Source organism: Apostichopus japonicus, chromosome 22, assembly GCF_037975245.1.
Source record: "Apostichopus japonicus isolate 1M-3 chromosome 22, ASM3797524v1, whole genome shotgun sequence".
Taxonomy (NCBI): Eukaryota; Metazoa; Echinodermata; class Holothuroidea; order Aspidochirotida; family Stichopodidae; genus Apostichopus; species Apostichopus japonicus.
In genome coordinates this window covers 72129-90463 of record NC_092582.1, presented here as the reverse complement: position 1 = coordinate 90463, position 18335 = coordinate 72129, and the positions used below count along the sequence as shown (strand labels likewise).

Below are 18335 nucleotides of genomic sequence, written 5' to 3'. Positions count from 1 at the left end.
GCATCAAACACTATCAATACATCAAATGTTTGTTCCAGTATCAAACATTTTGATGTAAATTGATCATATGAAGTTTGCAAATAGTGTGTATGCTATAGTAGTTTTGGTTTAAGAAAGTTCAATTGACAATTACCTTCATGAGTCAAGCATGTAGTTGTTTCTATTGTTGTTGATTAATAATGGAATTTGTTTAGATGTTGACAGTAATATGCATTTATTTCATTCTAAAAAACTGCAAAACAAATTTTAAAAGGGAGGTATTGTATATTATGCAACTAGTAAATATTAATTGTCCATTAAATCTGTTTCTTTGTTCAAGCATTAGTCTCTGTTTGTGACAGTGAGTTGAGAAGTTCTTGTTGTAAATTTCAGGGTCCACCTGGTCCTGGCGGTGCATCTGGTAATCCAGGTCTCGATGGTGACAAGGGTGAACGTGGCCCCATGGGCTTGAAGGGATCAAAGGGTGAACGAGGACTTGAGGTAACATTCATGAACAATTTCATATTCTATAATGTTTTGTAACTGTTCTATTACGCAGTGTTTTTATAGAATTATTGATGTTGCTCGAGACCAAAGTTTATTTCCAGTACTGTACATGTAGTTTTACTGGTCCAGGTTTGTTTCAAATAAGTAAAATGTTAAACAACCGTGGACTTTTTCTGTTTGTCAGCTGCAGTAAGTACCGTAGCAATGGCTCTCTGACTTTCCGTTTGTTCCCTTGGTAATAACCTGATTATCTTCACCTTCTTGGTTTATATGCATCACAAAGAAGTGTAAGGTTATTAGAGAGGTTTGCAATCTCTTCTAGCATTGGTCAATGATAGGTCAAAGATATATTTAGGAGGGAGATTACGTATCCGAAAGTCTTCTGTAGAATAGGCTTCAGATACTTTTCTACTATCAAGTGTTAAAGGATGTCTAAATGGGATACTGGTAGCTCATTTGTATAATATGACACCATCAAGTTAGTCAAAGCAGAGCAAAATCTAAAAATCTTTGGAACTAGTTCTCCTTTTAAGATATTGGATGGAAGTTGCTGACAAGCGGACTAGTGCTGTGCCGATAATCGTTTTGCAATATCAGTATTGGCCGATATTTCAATATTGGTGTAATTTGTTCTAAGACAACATTTCTGTAGCCTCAGTTTCAATTTCAATTAATAGCCAGTGGTCAATATGCCAATCAGCTGGTCCAAGAAACAAGACGCAAGTTTTGAAAATTAACGATTAAGATCTCACCAGTCAGGGCACTTAACATTACATACATAACAGTCTTTGTCACACATTAAAGTAAATTTCACGTGCCTGGCCACTGTATGATACAAATAAATACAACATAATTAAAGCTGACACCTGTTTGCCCTTGCAAATATTCTCGGAAAGAAGCCAAGAAACTTTTGGCACAATCAAAACTTGTAAACATGGCAATATTCAGACCAACAATGCACCAACAATGCACTGCGGTCAAACACAATGTAAGAGTAATTAAAGCACAGTTCATAAAACTATGTATATAACTACAGTAGTAGCCTTTCACACTAACTTGCACAGCGCTTCTGCGGATCTGTTGAGAATAAGTTATAACACATGGCAATCCCCTACTGAATCATTCCAAAAATTGTGTTTCATTTTTATAAGCTGCAAAGAGTATCATGTATGAAGTTTGTTAAACATCCTTGACTGATGAAAAGATTGTATGTTGAGAATCAAGTTTGGGTATGACAATTTGAGGCCGGTTGCTTTACGAAATGAACCACTTGCTAATTTTGGCTAGGCTTTAGTTGTTAGTACAGCAGGCTTATGGTAGGATTTTATTTTTCACAGAAACTAATAACTTGAAGAAAATTATGTCTTTTCAACATGAAATCAGTTTAATTGTCGTCTTTAACATTTTTGCTAAAAAGTTTGTGGCTCCATTTGATGACAGTTGAATAAGACTTGCAGCCCAATACAAGTGTTGAACACAAATAACAGGAAGGAAAGGCTTGTGTTTTTCAACAAGAAAAACATGCTAGCACATAGTTTTATGCATATCAACTTGGTGGGAAATATGATCGTTCTCCTAAAAAGAGGTTATGACTAACGTTAGTGTTATGGAATACCCACATTTTTTTTTTTTTTACTAATTTGCTCACAGGATTCGCGATTGTTGAGTTATACAAGTGGTCACTGTTTGTGAATAGTGCAAACAATATTAACTTACGATAGCCGATTGTAATTTTGATACTTTTTGCCTAACTTAAGTGTGATTTGACCTCCATTCTCGCTGATTAAAAATATCAGTATCCGTATCGTATTGGGCTGATATTGGTATTGGAATATCAGATGTCGGTCAAACCGATATTTGCGATATCGGCACAACTCTAAAGAGTACATACATCTAGTCCACACATGCATCTGGTACACACATGCATGTAGTATACACATATATCTAGTATACACATGCATTTAGTACACACATGAATCTAATATACACATAAATCTAGTATACACATGCATCTAGTACACACATACATCTAGTACACACATACATCTAGTACACACACATATATCTAGTACACACATGCATCTAGTACACACATGCATCATGTACACACATACATCTGGTAAACACATACATCTAGTACACACATCTAGTATACATATACATCAAGTACACACATGCATCTAGTACACACATACATCTAGTACACACATGCATCTAGTACACACATACATCTAGTACACACATACATCTAGTATACATATACATCTAGTACACACATGCATCTAATACACACATAAATCTAGTATACACATGCATCTAGTACACACATACATCTAGTACACACATACATCTAGTACACACACATATATCGAGTACACACATGCATCTAGTACACACATGCATCATGTACACACATACATCTGGTAAACACATACATCTAGTACACACATCTAGTATACATATACATCAAGTACACACATGCATCTAGTACACACATACATCTAGTACACACATGCATCTAGTACACACATACATCTAGTACACACATACATCTAGTATACATATACATCTAGTACAAACATGCATCTAATACACACATACATCTAGTACACACATGCATCTAGTACACACATGCATCTAGTGCACACATGCATCTAGTACACACATGCATCTAGTATACACATATATCTAGTATACACATGCATTTAGTACACACATGCATCTAGTATACACATAAATCTAGTATACACATGCATTTAGTACACACATACATCTAGTATACACATACATATATTACACACATGCATCTAGTAAACACATGCATGTGGTAACACATACATCTAGTACACACATACATCTAGTACACACATGCATCTAATACACACATACATCTGGTAAGCACATACATCTGGTACAAACATGCATCTGGTAAACACATACATCTAGTACACACATGCATCTAATACACACATACATCTGGTAAGCACATACATCTGGTACAAACATGCATCTGGTAAACACATACATCTAGTACACACATGCATCTAATACACACATACATCTGGTAAGCACATACATCTGGTACAAACATGCATCTGGTAAACACATACATCTAGTACACACATGCATCTAATACACACATACATCTGGTAAGCACATACATCTGGTACAAACATGCTTCTGGTAAACACATACATCTAGTACACACATACATCTAATACACACATACATCTAGTACACAGACAAATCATCAAATGTGAGTGACTCATGATCAGTGGTAATCTGCAAAAGTCAGCTGCAACATATTACTGATGATGAATGAGCTTTGTTGTATAGTAATACAAAATATTACTGATTATAACTGAGCTTTATTGTATAGTAATACAAAATATTACTGATGATAACTGAGCTATATTGTATAGTAGTAAAATGTATTACTGATGATAACTGAGCTTTATTGTATAGTAGTACAACATATTACTGATGATAACTGAGCTTTATTGTATAGTAGTACAACATATTACTGATGATGAATGAGCTTTATTGTATAGTAATACAAAATATTACTGATTATAACTGAGTTTTATTGTATAGTAGTAAAATGTATTACTGATGATAACTGAGCTTTATTGTATAGTAGTACAACATATTACTGATGATAACTGAGCTTTATTGTATAGTAATACAACATATTACTGATGATAACTGAGCTTGTATAGTAGTACAACATGTTACTGATGATAACTGAGCTTTATTGTATAGTAGTACAACATATTACTGATGATAACTGAGCTTGTATAGTAGTACAACATGTTACTGATGATAACTGAGCTTGTATAGTAGTACAACATGTTACTGATGATAACTGAGCTTTATTGTATAGTAATACAACATATTACTGATGATAACTGAGCTTTATTGTATAGTAGTACAACATGTTACGGATGATAACTGAGCTTGTATAGTAGTACAACTGTATGTTACTGATGATAACTGAGCTTTATTGTATAATAGTACAACATATTACTGATGATAACTGAGCTTTATTGTATAGTAGTACAACATGTTACTGATGATAACTGAGCTTGTATAGTAGTACAACATATTACTGATGATAACTGAGCTTTATTGTGTAGTAGTACAACATATTACTGATGATAACTGAGCTTGTATAGTAGTACAACATGTTACTGATGATAACTGAGCTTTATTGTATAGTAGTACAACATATTACTGATGATAACTGAGCTTTATTGTATAGTAGTACAACATGTTACGGATGATAACTGAGCTTGTATAGTAGTACAACATGTTACTGATGATAACTGAGCTTGTATAGTAGTACATCATATTACTGATGATAACTGAGCTTTATTGTATAGTAGTACAACATGTTACTGAGTTTAACTGAGCTTTATTGTATAGCAGTTGACCTTATTAATGATGATAAATGAGCTTTATTGTATAGTAATACAACATATTACTGATGATAACTGAGCTTTATTGTATAGTAGTACAACATGTTACTGATGATAACTGAGCTTTATTGTATAGTAGTACAACATATAACTAAAGATAACTATAATATATAGTATTAAACAAAAATACTCTAAACACAACTACCATTGATCATATTAAGAGTATGACCTAGATTTGTTTGCATCAACTGAAGTTAAAATAATTTGTATAGATCTCAACATTTGTACACTTTCTTCACTTTAGTATTAGTTACATGCGAATTTCCACATTTTACTTTTGTTTTTTGAAGAACTTACCTGTAACTAGTCAAGTTAAACAAATTACATTGCTATTGGATTTGAATTTCAAAGAGAAAACTCAACTCCTTGAAAATGTTTCATTCCCATTCATATGTTGCTTTCATGTACTTAGTTTTCTTGTCAATGGCATTAACGATTTTTGTTTTCTAATATTATCTGTCAGGATTCTCAAAGGAAAGTAAAAAGAATAGTATAGTTGAATGTTTTATAACGTTTGCATTATTTGTATTTTTTGTTGTTGCTTTACTTCTCAGGGTCCACAAGGTCCAAATGGTGAACGTGGCCCAACTGGAGATCTTGGACCTCCAGTAAGTTGAGACAATTTTCATCTTCTCAAAAGTTGCTTTGTTAAAATAAATCAATTTACAAGTGTGACTTAAGTTCTTTTCTGAACTATAAATGCACTGAAAAGTTCATCATTTTTTGATAGCTGGTCATAATTTTGAAAAACATCAGACTACATCAGCAGTTCAATTGGATAAAATTCCAACCAAACCTAACAAAACAGAAGAAAATTAGTCATGGTCAAAGGTACAACATTCATATGTGAGATTAATTTTAATGATGACTTTAGGTTTATGACAGGTGTAAACAAAATCTTTAACAATTTTGTTTTTTCATTTATCTTTCTAGAACACATTTTGTTGCAGTTAATATTTTGCTGATTTTGTCTAGGAATGAAGCAACTAATCTGTTATGTTAAGAAATATATCAACTTTTCCTTTCATTGTGCAGGGTGTGGATGGTGATCCAGGTTTGCCTGGTGCAGCTGGTCCAAGAGGTGCTAAGGTTAGTTACAGCTTAGTTTTAGGGGGTTGCATGTGGTCCCTAGTTGGGTCCATTGTTGGGGTATAAGAGGTGCTAAGGTTAGTTACAGCTTAGTTTTAGGGGGTTGCATGTGGTCCCTAGTTGGGTCCATTGTTGGGGTATAAGAGGTGCTAAGGTTAGTTACAGCTTAGTTTTAGAGGGATGCATGTGGTCCCTAGTTGGGTCCATTGTTGGGGTATAAGAGGTGCTAAGGTTAGTTACAGCTTAGTTTTAGGGGGATGCATGTGGTCCCTAGTTGGGTCCATTGTTGGGGTATAAGAGGTGCTAAGGTAAGTTATAGATTACTGTGTCCAATTTTTGGGGTATCAGAGGTGCTAAGGTTAGTTACAGGCAGGTTGCATGTGATCCCTAGAGAGGTCCAGTTTCCAGGGTCCAAGAAGTGTTAAAGTTTGTTACATGCTGGTGGGATGTGGTCCCTAGTGAGTTCCATTGTTGGGAGTCAGAAGGTGCTAAGGTTAGTAATTTAAAATCCTTTGCATTTGCCAGATAAGAATTCTGTTGATAATATTTTCAATCTTTTTATTGTTTGATCATCTATGTAGGATCGGTATGTCATAAATGTCATAAATGAAGCTCACCTGCTTCTATAAACATAAAGAAGTGGATAAATATTGTTAATGAGATGCAGCATTGACTAATGAATATTTAATACATGGTGAAGTTAAAAGCTTTCAGTTTGAGTTGTCCGGCATATATGTGTATTAAGTGTGTATATAATATTTCTGTTTCTTAAGTATGTTTTAGGGGGAAAAAAAGAAACCCATTTTCATTCTCCACTGTCCTTTCTATCATTCTATCAAATGATGTTTTGGTAGCAATTATAATATGAAACATTTGAATTAATATTTTCCATTACTGTCTTTATTCTTCATGTGTGATATAAAAGCTCTCAGTCATTATATGCCTTTTGTTGCTTACATATCATATCTTTATCATCCATCTTTGATATAATTCTTGATAAAATATTTTCCTGCAATATAGGGAGATGAGGGACCAATTGGTCAGACTGGACCAGCAGGGGCTCCTGGTATTCAGGCAAGTCAATACATTTATGTACAAGAAGCAATAAAGACTGGTTCAGCAGAACCAGAATTATAGAAGAGCACAACTTAATGTGTCCAATTATTTTGTTTAAGTCTCATATTTCTTGTGTGTATCATTCTTTGGAAGGTGGACATGCAGGGGGAGGTCTTAATACCTATAAATGATCACATGAGACAAATCCAAATAATGCTGTGGTACCATTAGATTGTGTGGAATCAGTTAATATTTTGAATTCCCTTGATAATGCATGACAAAGTAAAGTTTGAGACTGGTCCAAAATTGTGACATGAAAAATGCTCTATGGCTTTTACTCTGATAAGAGTTTACATGGGACAAGTAAATATGTTGTTATATCAATATTTATGTATTTAGCTTGTTTCAATTTTGATATTTGCTTGTTATCAAAGATATAATACTTGAAATCAGTTCAAAGTGACCTCATAGTTATTTGTAATTATTTTTTTTCTAAAGGGTCTTCCAGGACCATCAGGTTCAGTTGGGGAACCCGGAGACCCAGGACAAGTGGTACGTGAACTTCAGTTATCTTTTAGGATACTCTCCTTTGGTTACCTACCATAACTTAGCAAATTTGGATCATGCAAAGTTATTTGCAAATCTTAATTTCTGTTATGTGAATAATAAGTCAGTAATATTGACATATGTTTTATAAGACTTTTTCTTTGAGTACTTTTAAAAGAATATCATGGTGACAGTTACAAGAAAGACAAAATAAACTTACACTTGAAGAAATTCTCATAGCTAGAAATTGACAAACTGTCATAAGTTGTTACTAGATGAGGGAGTACATAACTTGTACTGTGTTCATTTGAAAGGCAGTTGATTATTACCGGAGGTATCAGAACTAGTAATGATTGGAAGTTTATATAACAATTGGCAGTTGATTATTACCTGAGGTATCAGAATTAGTAATTATTGGAAGTTTATATAACAATTGGCAGTTGATTATTACCTGAGGTATCAGAATTAGTAATTATTGGAAGTTTATATAACAATTGGCAGTTGATTATTACCGGAGGTATCAGAACTAGTAATTATTGGAAGTTTATATAACAAATCAGAATTATTCTTCCTTTCTTTGAAATTGTCAGCTTTGTGATCATCACTGAAAAGTATTGTCTTTATCTTCCATGTTTATTAAGTTACAGTATATATTTGTTTCTTTTATAGTCCAGGATTAAAGTTCCCAATATGACACGATTATAAATATTTGTAGCAACCTTTGACTACAGAAAGACAGATTTTGTTCTCTTTAAGTAAGTTTCCGTTAATAGGAATTCATCTCCAAACAAAGTTCTTATTGTGGAAACACATTATCAATGAAATTATGGTAAAACATATTTAATTATTTTGCTCCCATGTGTAGGGGAGCCCTGGACCTGTTGGACGACCAGGTGAACAAGGTGTTCAGGGTAGTGAGGTATGTTGTCATAAAATTTTGTAGATTTCACATTTTCTATCTTTCCCTGTACTCAGTTCCTGTTGTTACTATAACATCATTCATTGGACATTGCTCTTAAAGCTTCTGTAACCTGTAAAACAGTACAAAAGTTTCTTCTTTTGGAATTTACAGAGTCATTTATGGCAGGTATTTAACAATTTAACAAGGCTTACAATTGCTATATGATAGAAGTGAGATTAAACATTGCAAAACATATATATAATTCAAAACTGATTCTTGTAATCTTTGGCATGCAGATTGGCAGCCTACAAGTCTTAACAATTGTGTCTTGTTGACTTCACTATGCAATACATTTCTATTGGTATGTTTATTTATAACACACATTCATCGTAATTGAAAACAAATTGAGTGCTCTTCCTAGCAGGTTGTTTACCTTCCTTATTTTGGTTTCAAACCTTTCTGTCATCTTTCTACCCTGTATCTTTAGGTTGGGATCATTGCTTCCTATAATTAACACTAATTAACTCAAGGTTGGGATCATGCAATCTTTACAATCAATCTAAGACCTAATTGAAATTGCATATAGTTACATACTTAATACAAAGTTTTGGGTCATATAAATTCCCAACTAGAACTCTTTCACCTTACCTCCCTCCCACAAAATAGGGAAAAAACATGTTAAATTAAAATTGAATTACAATAGTTCTATAACTTGTATAACAATAGTTCTACAACAATTAGACAAGTAAATATGAACTTTATCCTTTACTGAGTGTGTTTTGAGAGTAGTTGCCCGTACTAGTTTCTATATTTATTTGATCGTAGGGACCACAAGGTCTACCAGGTGCCCGTGGTGATGTTGGACCTCTAGGACAAAAGGTATATATGAAATTCATTTGCTTTTGCACCTTATTTCAATTCATCATGCAGCATTGGACATGAAACTGATAGTTGTATCTAAAGTAAGCTTGATTCATCTATATATGTAACAAATGTTGAGTCATATTTCATATATTCAGATGTTAGGATATAGTTTTTGAAACATGAAAACTTATGTAAGGAGCATAGCTGATGTAGCATATATAGCTTTAAAAATGATTTGCAACATAGACTATGAAAGTGCATGGAGGTGCTTGTCATATGGTGTATGCTCAAAATTTGTACAAAGTATAAAGAGTTTGTGGAAATAGGGAGACTATTTCTAAACAAAACCAATTAAAACTGATGTCAGCTTTCATATATTTGGGGACATATGATGAAATCAAAGTACTACACTGTTTGAATACGTTGAAACTGAGTGAAGACTACTAAAGCAAGGCTAAAGTCACTCAATTCTTTAGTTTGATGTGCATAGCAATTACAAATAGTGAGAGGAATTCAACTGCTCTGAGATATGATATCCAAGCTCAGAAAGGAGTTCCAATCACTTCCATTATTATACTAATAAAGTTGACAATTATTAAATTTGTATATCTTTATATCTGTATACAATTTTAGGGTGAACGTGGAGACATGGGAACCCCAGGCCGCATTGGTCCAAAGGGTGATCAGGTAAGATGGTGACACCAATTTTTGTTTTACCTTTCATACTGAAAAACAATTTTCATTTTGAGAAAGATCCAAGTAAGCACTGCCAGTAACAGTTTAAGTGTCAAGTTTTATCTGTTACACATTGATGGCAATGTTAAGGGTAGCCTGAATGAAAAATACTGAAATGCTTGCTTTGTACAGTACTCATTAGCTTTCGTGATTTAAGTGTGATTTTAGTAATTCCATTCATAAAATACTATAGAATTCATTCAATCCTCACAATGAACCTTCCTGAATTGAAAGGTAAGGATCATTCAATCCTGACAATGAACCGTCTGATTGAAAGATTGGATCATCTGATAGTTACAATCAACCTTTGAATGAAAGGTAGAGATTATTTAATCCTAACAATGAACCTTCTGATTGAAAGGTAGGATCATCTGATAGTTACAATCAACCTTTGAATGAAAGGTAGGGATTATCTAATCCTAACAATGAACCTTCTGATTGAAAGGTAGGATCATTTGATCTCTACAATCAACCTTTGAATGAAAGGTAGGGATCATCTAATCCTTTTCATGGATCTTCCTGAATTGAAAGGTTGGGATCATCCCATCCTTATCATCAATATTTCTGACTTGAAAGGTAGGATCATCTGATCCTTACAATGGACCTTCCAGAATTGAAAGGGTTGAATCATAACACCATCATTCAAGTACGACATCTTGGTTGACCTTCATATTTGTTATGTATGCAAATTGTTTGATTTCAAGAACGGCAAAGAATTTGGTGGGAATGGAAGGTCATTTGAGGTCAGAAGAAGTCAAAGTCTGAGTACATTGTGAACACAATAACTCAAAAAGAACAGCATGGTAGAAAATTATATTTGGTATTTAGATCTCCCTTGATGAGATTAAGAAACACATTGAACTTGGTGGATGTCAAATAGTCAGCCTAAGTGAGGCTATGAAAATCATGCTAACTTCAATAGCTGAGTTGGATGAACTTCATACTTGGTATGCCAGCTCTACCTTAGTAATTAAAAGTACCCTATTGCTTTCTTGGAGATCAAAGGTCATTTTATTTCAACAGATGTCAAAGTATAACTATTTTCTATGAAGGTCAAAAGGTAATTTGAGGTCCACATCGGTCAAAGTAGGAAACTTTGAAACATAATTCCAAAATTACAGGTACAATGATCTTCATACTATGTAGTTAAATGAATGCACTTTAGTGAGTAAACACAATCTGTCATGTTATGTAGAAGTCAAAGGTCATCTAAGGTCATTAACGGTCAAAATTGGTAAAAATGGTGTGAACACAATAAATCCAATACTCAAGCTGCATGCTTGGTATCCATCAAAGTGAGTATTTTGTTTGTTTGTTTGAAAAGCTTTATTTCAACCATCATCGCTTAACATACTAAGTATGAATAGTAATAAAAAAATGTGAGACAAATTGTACCTTTAAGCTGCTCAAACCTAAAGAAATGATGAATGTAAATGAAAAGGGTTGAGGGGAATCCAAAGAAGCTATAACTAGCTTATGTTAGGTCCCCTAGGAACAAAAGACAAATACAAGGGAAACGGAAAAAGGAAACATCAACAGTGAACAAGAATCCTTGTGTTTTTTTATGGAGGGCAAAGGTCATTTAAGGTCAACAGCAGTCAAAGTCTGGAAAGCTTGCCAACACAAATTCTCCAAAAGCAATGTCTGCATAAACTTATTACTTTGTAAGTAGAGCCATATTTATACATACTGTACAAGAAACTTTGTTCACATTGTGGAGGTCAGAAGCAATCAAGTATGAAACTTTGTAAATGCAATAACTGCAAAAGTGAAGATTGAATTATCATCCCATGCTGTATGCAGATCCCCTTAATGGGTACAAGAAGACTTTTGCTTCATAAGTAGGTCATAGGTCATTTCAAATCAACAGATTTCAAAGTCTGAAGCCTTATAAACACAATTACTCTAAATGTAAGTGTTACATGAACTTCGCGTCTTTAATGTAGCTCCACCTTATTAAGTTCAATATACTCATTGCATTTGCTGGAAGGTCAATGGTTACTTGAGTTCAACACAGGTCAACACAACTACTGCCAAGGTGCAGCTCACAAACAGTATTGCAACAAATTATAGTTGAGCCTTTGGCTTGCTTCCTGGTAATACATTCCATTCAGAATAATACTGTTCATGCGTTACAAATTTCCAACTCATTTAACAATTAAGTGATGTTTCGTTGAAGTGCACATTGAATTGAATGTATTTATACTTATGAATTTTTTTTTATTTGCTTATTTCAGGGTGATCAAGGAAACCAGGGGTCCAAGGGTGAGCCTGGTAGCCCAGGACTTCCAGGACCACAGGGTGAACGAGGTATTGAAGGACCCGAGGGACCCAAAGGACCAGTGGTAATCCACTTTATGTTCTTACTTTGCATGGTAGATAGGTATCACTTAATCTGATGATTTTGAGCTGTAGTGAAAAAACATTTGGAAATAACAGAACATGCAAGCATAATAAGACATAGTGAGAGCCAGGAGTTGTTAATTCCTGTAAGTACCTTGTAAGTGTAGTAATTAGTCATAGTAAGTGCCAGGAGTTGTAACTTCCTCTCAGTACCTTGTAAGTATAGTAAGACATAGTGAGAGCCAGGAGTTGTTAATTCCTGTAAGTACCTGTAAGTATAGTAAGACATAGTGAGAGCCAGGAGTTGTTAATTCCTGTAAGTACCTTGTAAGTGTAGTAATTAGTCATAGTAAGTGCCAGGAGTTGTAACTTCCTCTCAGTACCTTGTAAGTATAGTAAGACATAGTGAGAGCCAGGAGTTGTTAATTCCTGTAAGTACCTGTAAGTATAGTAAGACATAGTGAGAGCCAGGAATTGCAATGTCCTCTATGTACCTTGTAAGTATAGTAAGACATAGTGAGAGCCAGGAGTTGTTAATTCCTGTAAGTACCTGTAAGTATAGTAAGACATAGTGAGAGCCAGAGTTGTAACTTCCTCTCAGTACCTTGTAAGTATAGTAAGACATATAGTGAGAGCCAGGAGTTGCTATGTCCTCGAAGTACCTTGCAAGCATAGTTTGACATAGTGAGAGCCAGGAGTTGTTAATTCCTGTAAGTACCTTGCAAGTGTAGTAAGACATAGTGAGAGCCAGGAGTTGTAACTTCCTCTAAGTACCTTGTAAGTATAGTAAGACATAGTGAGAGCCAGGAGTTGCTATGTCCTCTAATTACCTTGTAAGTATAGTAAGACATAGTCAGAGCCAGGAGTTGTAACTTCCTCTAAGTACCTTGTAAGTATAGTAAGACATAGTGAGATCCAGGAGTTGCTATGTCCTCTAAGTACCTTGTAAGTATAGTAAGACATATAGTGAGAGCTAGGAGTTGCTATGTCCTCTAAGTACCTTGTAAGTATAGTAAGACATAGTGAAAGCCAGGAGTTGCTATGTCCTCGAAGTACCTTGTAAGCATACTGTAGTTAGACGTAGTGAGAGCCAGGAGTTGCTATGTCCTCTAAGTACCTTGCAAGCATAGTTAGACATAGTGAGAGCCAGGTGTTGTTAATTCCTGTAAGTACCTTGCAAGTGTAGTAAGACATACTGAGAGCCAGGAGTTGTTAATTCCTGTAAGTACCTTGTAAGTATAGTAAGACATAGTGAGAGCCAGAAGTTGTAACTTCCTCTAAGTACCTTGTACGTATAGTAAGACATAGTGAGAGCCAGGAGTTGCTATGTCCTCTAAGTACCTTGTAAGTATAGTAAGACATATAGTGAGAGCCAGGAGTTGCTATGTCCTCTAAGTACCTTGTAAGTATAGTAAGACATAGTGAAAGCCAGGATTTGCTATGTTCTCTCAGTACCTTGCAAGCATACTGTAGTTAGACATAGTGAGAGCCAGGAGTTGCTATGTCCTCTAAGTACCTTGCAAGCATAGTAAGACATAGTGAGAGCCAGGAGTTGTTAATTCCTGTAAGTACCTTGCAAGTGTAGTAAGACATAGTGAGAGCCAGGAGTTGCTATGTCCTCTAAGTACCTTGCAAGCATAGTTAGACATAGTGAGAGCCAGGAGTTGTAACTTCCTCTCAGTACCTTGTAAGTATAGTAAGACATAGTGAGAGCCAGGAGTTGTTAATTCCTGTAAGTACCTTGCAAGTATAGTAAGACATAGTGAGAGCCAGGAGTTGCTATGTCCTCTAAGTACCTTGTAAGTATAGTAAGACATAGTGAGAGCCAGGAGTTGTAACTTCCTCTAAGTACCTTGTAAGTATAGTAAGACATAGTGAGAGCCAGGAGTTGCTATGTCCTCTAAGTACCTTGTAAGTATAGTAAGACATATAGTGAGAGCCAGGACTTGCTATGTCCTCTCAGTACCTTGTAAGTATAGTGAGACAAAGTGAGAGCCAGGAGTTGTAACTTCCTCTCAGTACCTTGTAAGTATAGTAAGACATAGTGAGAGCCAGGATTTGCTATGTCCTCTCAGTACCTTGTAAGTATAGTAAGACATATAGTGAGAGCCAGGAGTTGTAACTTCCTCTCAGTACCTTGTAAGTATAGTAAGACATAGTGAGAGCCAGGAGTTGCTATGTCCTCTAAGTACCTTGCAAGCATAGTTAGACATAGTGAGAGCCAGGAGTTGTTAATTCCTGTAAGTACCTTGCAAGTGTAGTAAGACATAGTGAGAGCCAGGAGTTGTAACTTCCTCTAAGTACCTTGTAAGTATATTAAGACATAGTGAGAGCCAGGAGTTGCTATGTCCTCTAAGTACCTTGTAAGTATAGTAAGACATAGTGAGAGCCAGGAGTTGCTATGTCCAATAAGTACCTTGTAAGTATAGTAAGACATATAGTGAGAGCCAGCAGTTGCTAGGTCCTCTAAGTACCTTGTAAGTATAGTAAGACATAGTGAGAGCCAGGATTTGCTATGTCCTCTAAGTAACTTGCAAGCATACTGTAGTTAGACATAGTGAGAGCCAGGAGTTGCTATGTCCTCTAAGTACCTTGCAAGCATAGTAAGACATAGTGATAGCCAGGAGTTGTTAATTCCTGTAAGTACCTTGCAAGTATGGTAAGACATAGTGAGAGCCAGGAGTTGCTATGTCCTCTAAGTACCTTGTAAGTATAGTAAGACATATAGTTAGAGCCAGGAGTTGTTAATTCCTGTAAGTACCTTGTAAGTATAGTAAGACATAGTGAAAGCCAGGATTTGCTATGTCCTCTAAGTACCTCGTAAGTAGAGTAAGACATATAGTGAGAGCCAGGAGTTGTAACTTCCTCTAAGTACCTTGTAAGTATAGTAAGACATAGTGAGAGCCAGGAGTTGTAACTTCCTCTAAGTACCTTGTAAGTATAGTAAGACATATAGTGAGAGCCAGGAGTTGTAACTTCCTCTAAGTACCTTGTAAGTATAGTAAGACATAGTGAGAGCCAGGAGTTGCTATGTCCTCTAAGTACCTTGTAAGTATAGTAAGACATAGTGAGAGCCAGGAGTTGCTATGTCCTCTTAGTACCTTGTAAGTATAGTAAGACATAGTGAGAGCCAGGAGTTGCTATGTCCTCTAAGTACCTCGTAAGTATAGTAAGACATAGTGAGAGCCAGGAGTTGCTATGACCTCTAAGTACCTTGCAAGTTTAGTAAGACATTAGGGAAGCCTTACATCAACAATCATTAATCACTGTGGTGCAATTGTTTCTATGAGCTTGTTTTGGGTATAACAACAGCTTAATTATGAGTCAAAAATAAGTTTAAAAAATATCCTGATGTAATTTTGAGTCATATGGCAGACCTTATATTGTGCCCTGGTTGATTGACTTTCTGACACAAATTACCCTTAGAAGCTTACCTATTATGTAGTTGTATAAATATAGGCAATGTAGATTCAAAGCAATTCTTGTGATTAGCAAAAAAAAAAGTAAACAGCAAATACCAACAACTTCTTGTTGTGTGTGAATGAGTCCCAGTAGTACAAATGCTGCACATTGAAAAAAGCAAGGACAGGTTGTCTGATCACGGAGTTGACCAATTGATGGTAGTATTCAATAAAATATTTACCTGTGTACCAACTTATACTAAGATTGGCAAAACAGTACAAGGTATGTTGCAAAACCACAGTCTGTTCAAAAGACATTTGTGGGAGCTAGGAATTGCTTCACATTGCCTCTCAACTTTATGTTATAATAAAGGTGAAGTTAACCCTCTGCTTCTGCTATGCTTCAGAAGCATATTTTTGCCTATCCACAGAGGTTTTTTTTGTTCCATCACATAATTTAAGTCAAATTAAATCTTTTGTTTGAGTGATTGAGGGTCAAATGTTTTATGGTAGAAAGAGCAAATGAAATGTTACATTATATGAAGGTAAGGCAGTCTGATATTTGGATCTGAGCAGGAAACTGTTGAGAGACAAGCTGATATGATCTAGGTTAAGAATCTGGTTTGCTGATATGTAATGCTCCTTGGAGCTGCACAGGTAGACTCTTATTGTCCACCATGATTAACAACATCTCCTCTGTTCCACTTAGTGGTGATAACCTTAATTCTCTGTCCTTCCTCATGCTGGTTTCACTGTTTCTTTTCCTGTTATAATCCTAGTTCTATTCCCAAGTATTATATTGCTCATTGAAAACTCTGATGCTATCTTATTCAATCCCTACACTCCCTTGAGTATCTCTGCTGAATTTGTTAGTTTCTTATTCCCAAGTATTATACTTCATTGCTCATAGAATGAATAACCAATGCTGTCTTATTCAATCCCTACACTGCCTTGTGTATCTATACTGAATTTGTTAGTTTCTTATTCCCAAGTAGTATACTTCGTTGCTCATAGAATGAATAACCAATGCTGTCTTATTCAATCCCTACACTGCCTTGTGTATCTATACTGAATTTGTTAGTTTCTTATTCCCAAGTAGTATACTTCGTTGCTCATAGAATGAATAACCAATGCTGTCTTATTCAATCCCTACACTCCCTTGAGTATCTCTACTGAATTTGTTAGTTTCTAATTCCCAAGTAGTAAACTTCGTTGCTCATAGAATGAATAACCAATGCTGTCTTATTCAATCCCTACACTCCCTTGAGTATCTCTACTGAATTTGTCCTTATATCTGCCTTTCTTTTTCTCTTTTTTTTTTATCTAACCAGGGTAACACAGGTTTCCCAGGAGATCCTGGTAACCCTGGACCACAGGGCCAACCAGTGAGTATATTTATGTTCATTAAAGTATGCAGGGTATAAATGCTGTAACCTTTGTTTGTTTGTTTATTTATTTTTTTTTTTTCTTTAAAGTCTTCTATAAAGCCTGATTTTGCTTAACAGAGTAGAGGACTCCCTGTAAAGGCCCTGTCACATCTCATTGGATTGCACGAACGGACAAGATTACAAGCGAAAAACAGTCATCCGGTTATTTCCGTTGGCAAAAGTTGTCGCGCATGCATCTGGGGGTTGCAACGTACCATAAGTTCAACGGTGAAAACGGATTACAAACGTACAAGGGACGGACAGCAGATGAACAACGGAAGAACAACGAACAAACTAATGAACACCAACAAATAGTAACGAAATTACAACGGACAATTAACGGATAAAGAACAACGTAGGAGTACCGGAAAAGTAACGGACATACCGGACTAGCAACGGAGAAGAAACGGTCTAAAACCTGGGCCTCCAGAGTGCCTCAAAATCAGGGGGCATCCTCATGAAGTTGATGAAAGATTTTCGGTCTTCCATGCACAGCTCCTGCATTAGTTGGTCATAAAGACTAAACTGCCGTCTTCTCTGTGGACCTAGCCAGGCCCTAGACAAGCATTTACGCCGAGCACGTCTCTTCCTTCTCTTCTTGACTTTTTCATAGTTCTTGATGCTGGCTTCAATGATAATCATCTGTGCTTGTAAAACTGACACTGTGGTCTGAAGCTTGAATCTTTCTGAAGGATCCATGATGTAGGTGTTGACGGTAGAGGTTATAGGAGCAGAATGAGGCGTAGGAGGCTTGGAGTGGACAAGGTGGAAGTACGCTGCATCTCCGTTCTATGTCCGTCTGTTATACTTTTTCTGGCCTGAGTTCTTCCGTTTCTCCCGTGTAACGTCCGTTACCTATCTGTTCATTGTCAGTTCTATTCCTTTACACTTCCGTTATTTCTACGTTAGTGTCCGACGAATATACTGTACTTCTACGTTTCATCCGTTCTTTGTCCGTTAATGATCTGGTGAGCAATAGCAATAACCAGAGACGAACGGAGAAATACAG

The 18335-nt window shown here is 35.7% G+C and overlaps 1 protein-coding gene across 2 annotated transcripts in view; it reads left to right on the top strand.

Moving 5' to 3' along the window:
* Positions 1-18335, top strand: part of LOC139964225 (uncharacterized) — a 184854-nt gene that overhangs the window by 130634 nt on the left and 35885 nt on the right. For both annotated transcript variants that reach the window (XM_071965669.1, XM_071965668.1), the window contains exons 37-46: positions 373-480; positions 5519-5572; positions 6000-6053; positions 7074-7127; positions 7608-7661; positions 8521-8574; positions 9382-9435; positions 10054-10107; positions 12393-12500; positions 17231-17284. In XM_071965669.1, the coding sequence (XP_071821770.1) occupies positions 373-480; positions 5519-5572; positions 6000-6053; positions 7074-7127; positions 7608-7661; positions 8521-8574; positions 9382-9435; positions 10054-10107; positions 12393-12500; positions 17231-17284 (648 nt within the window). The remainder of the gene's footprint in view (positions 1-372; positions 481-5518; positions 5573-5999; positions 6054-7073; positions 7128-7607; positions 7662-8520; positions 8575-9381; positions 9436-10053; positions 10108-12392; positions 12501-17230; positions 17285-18335) is intronic.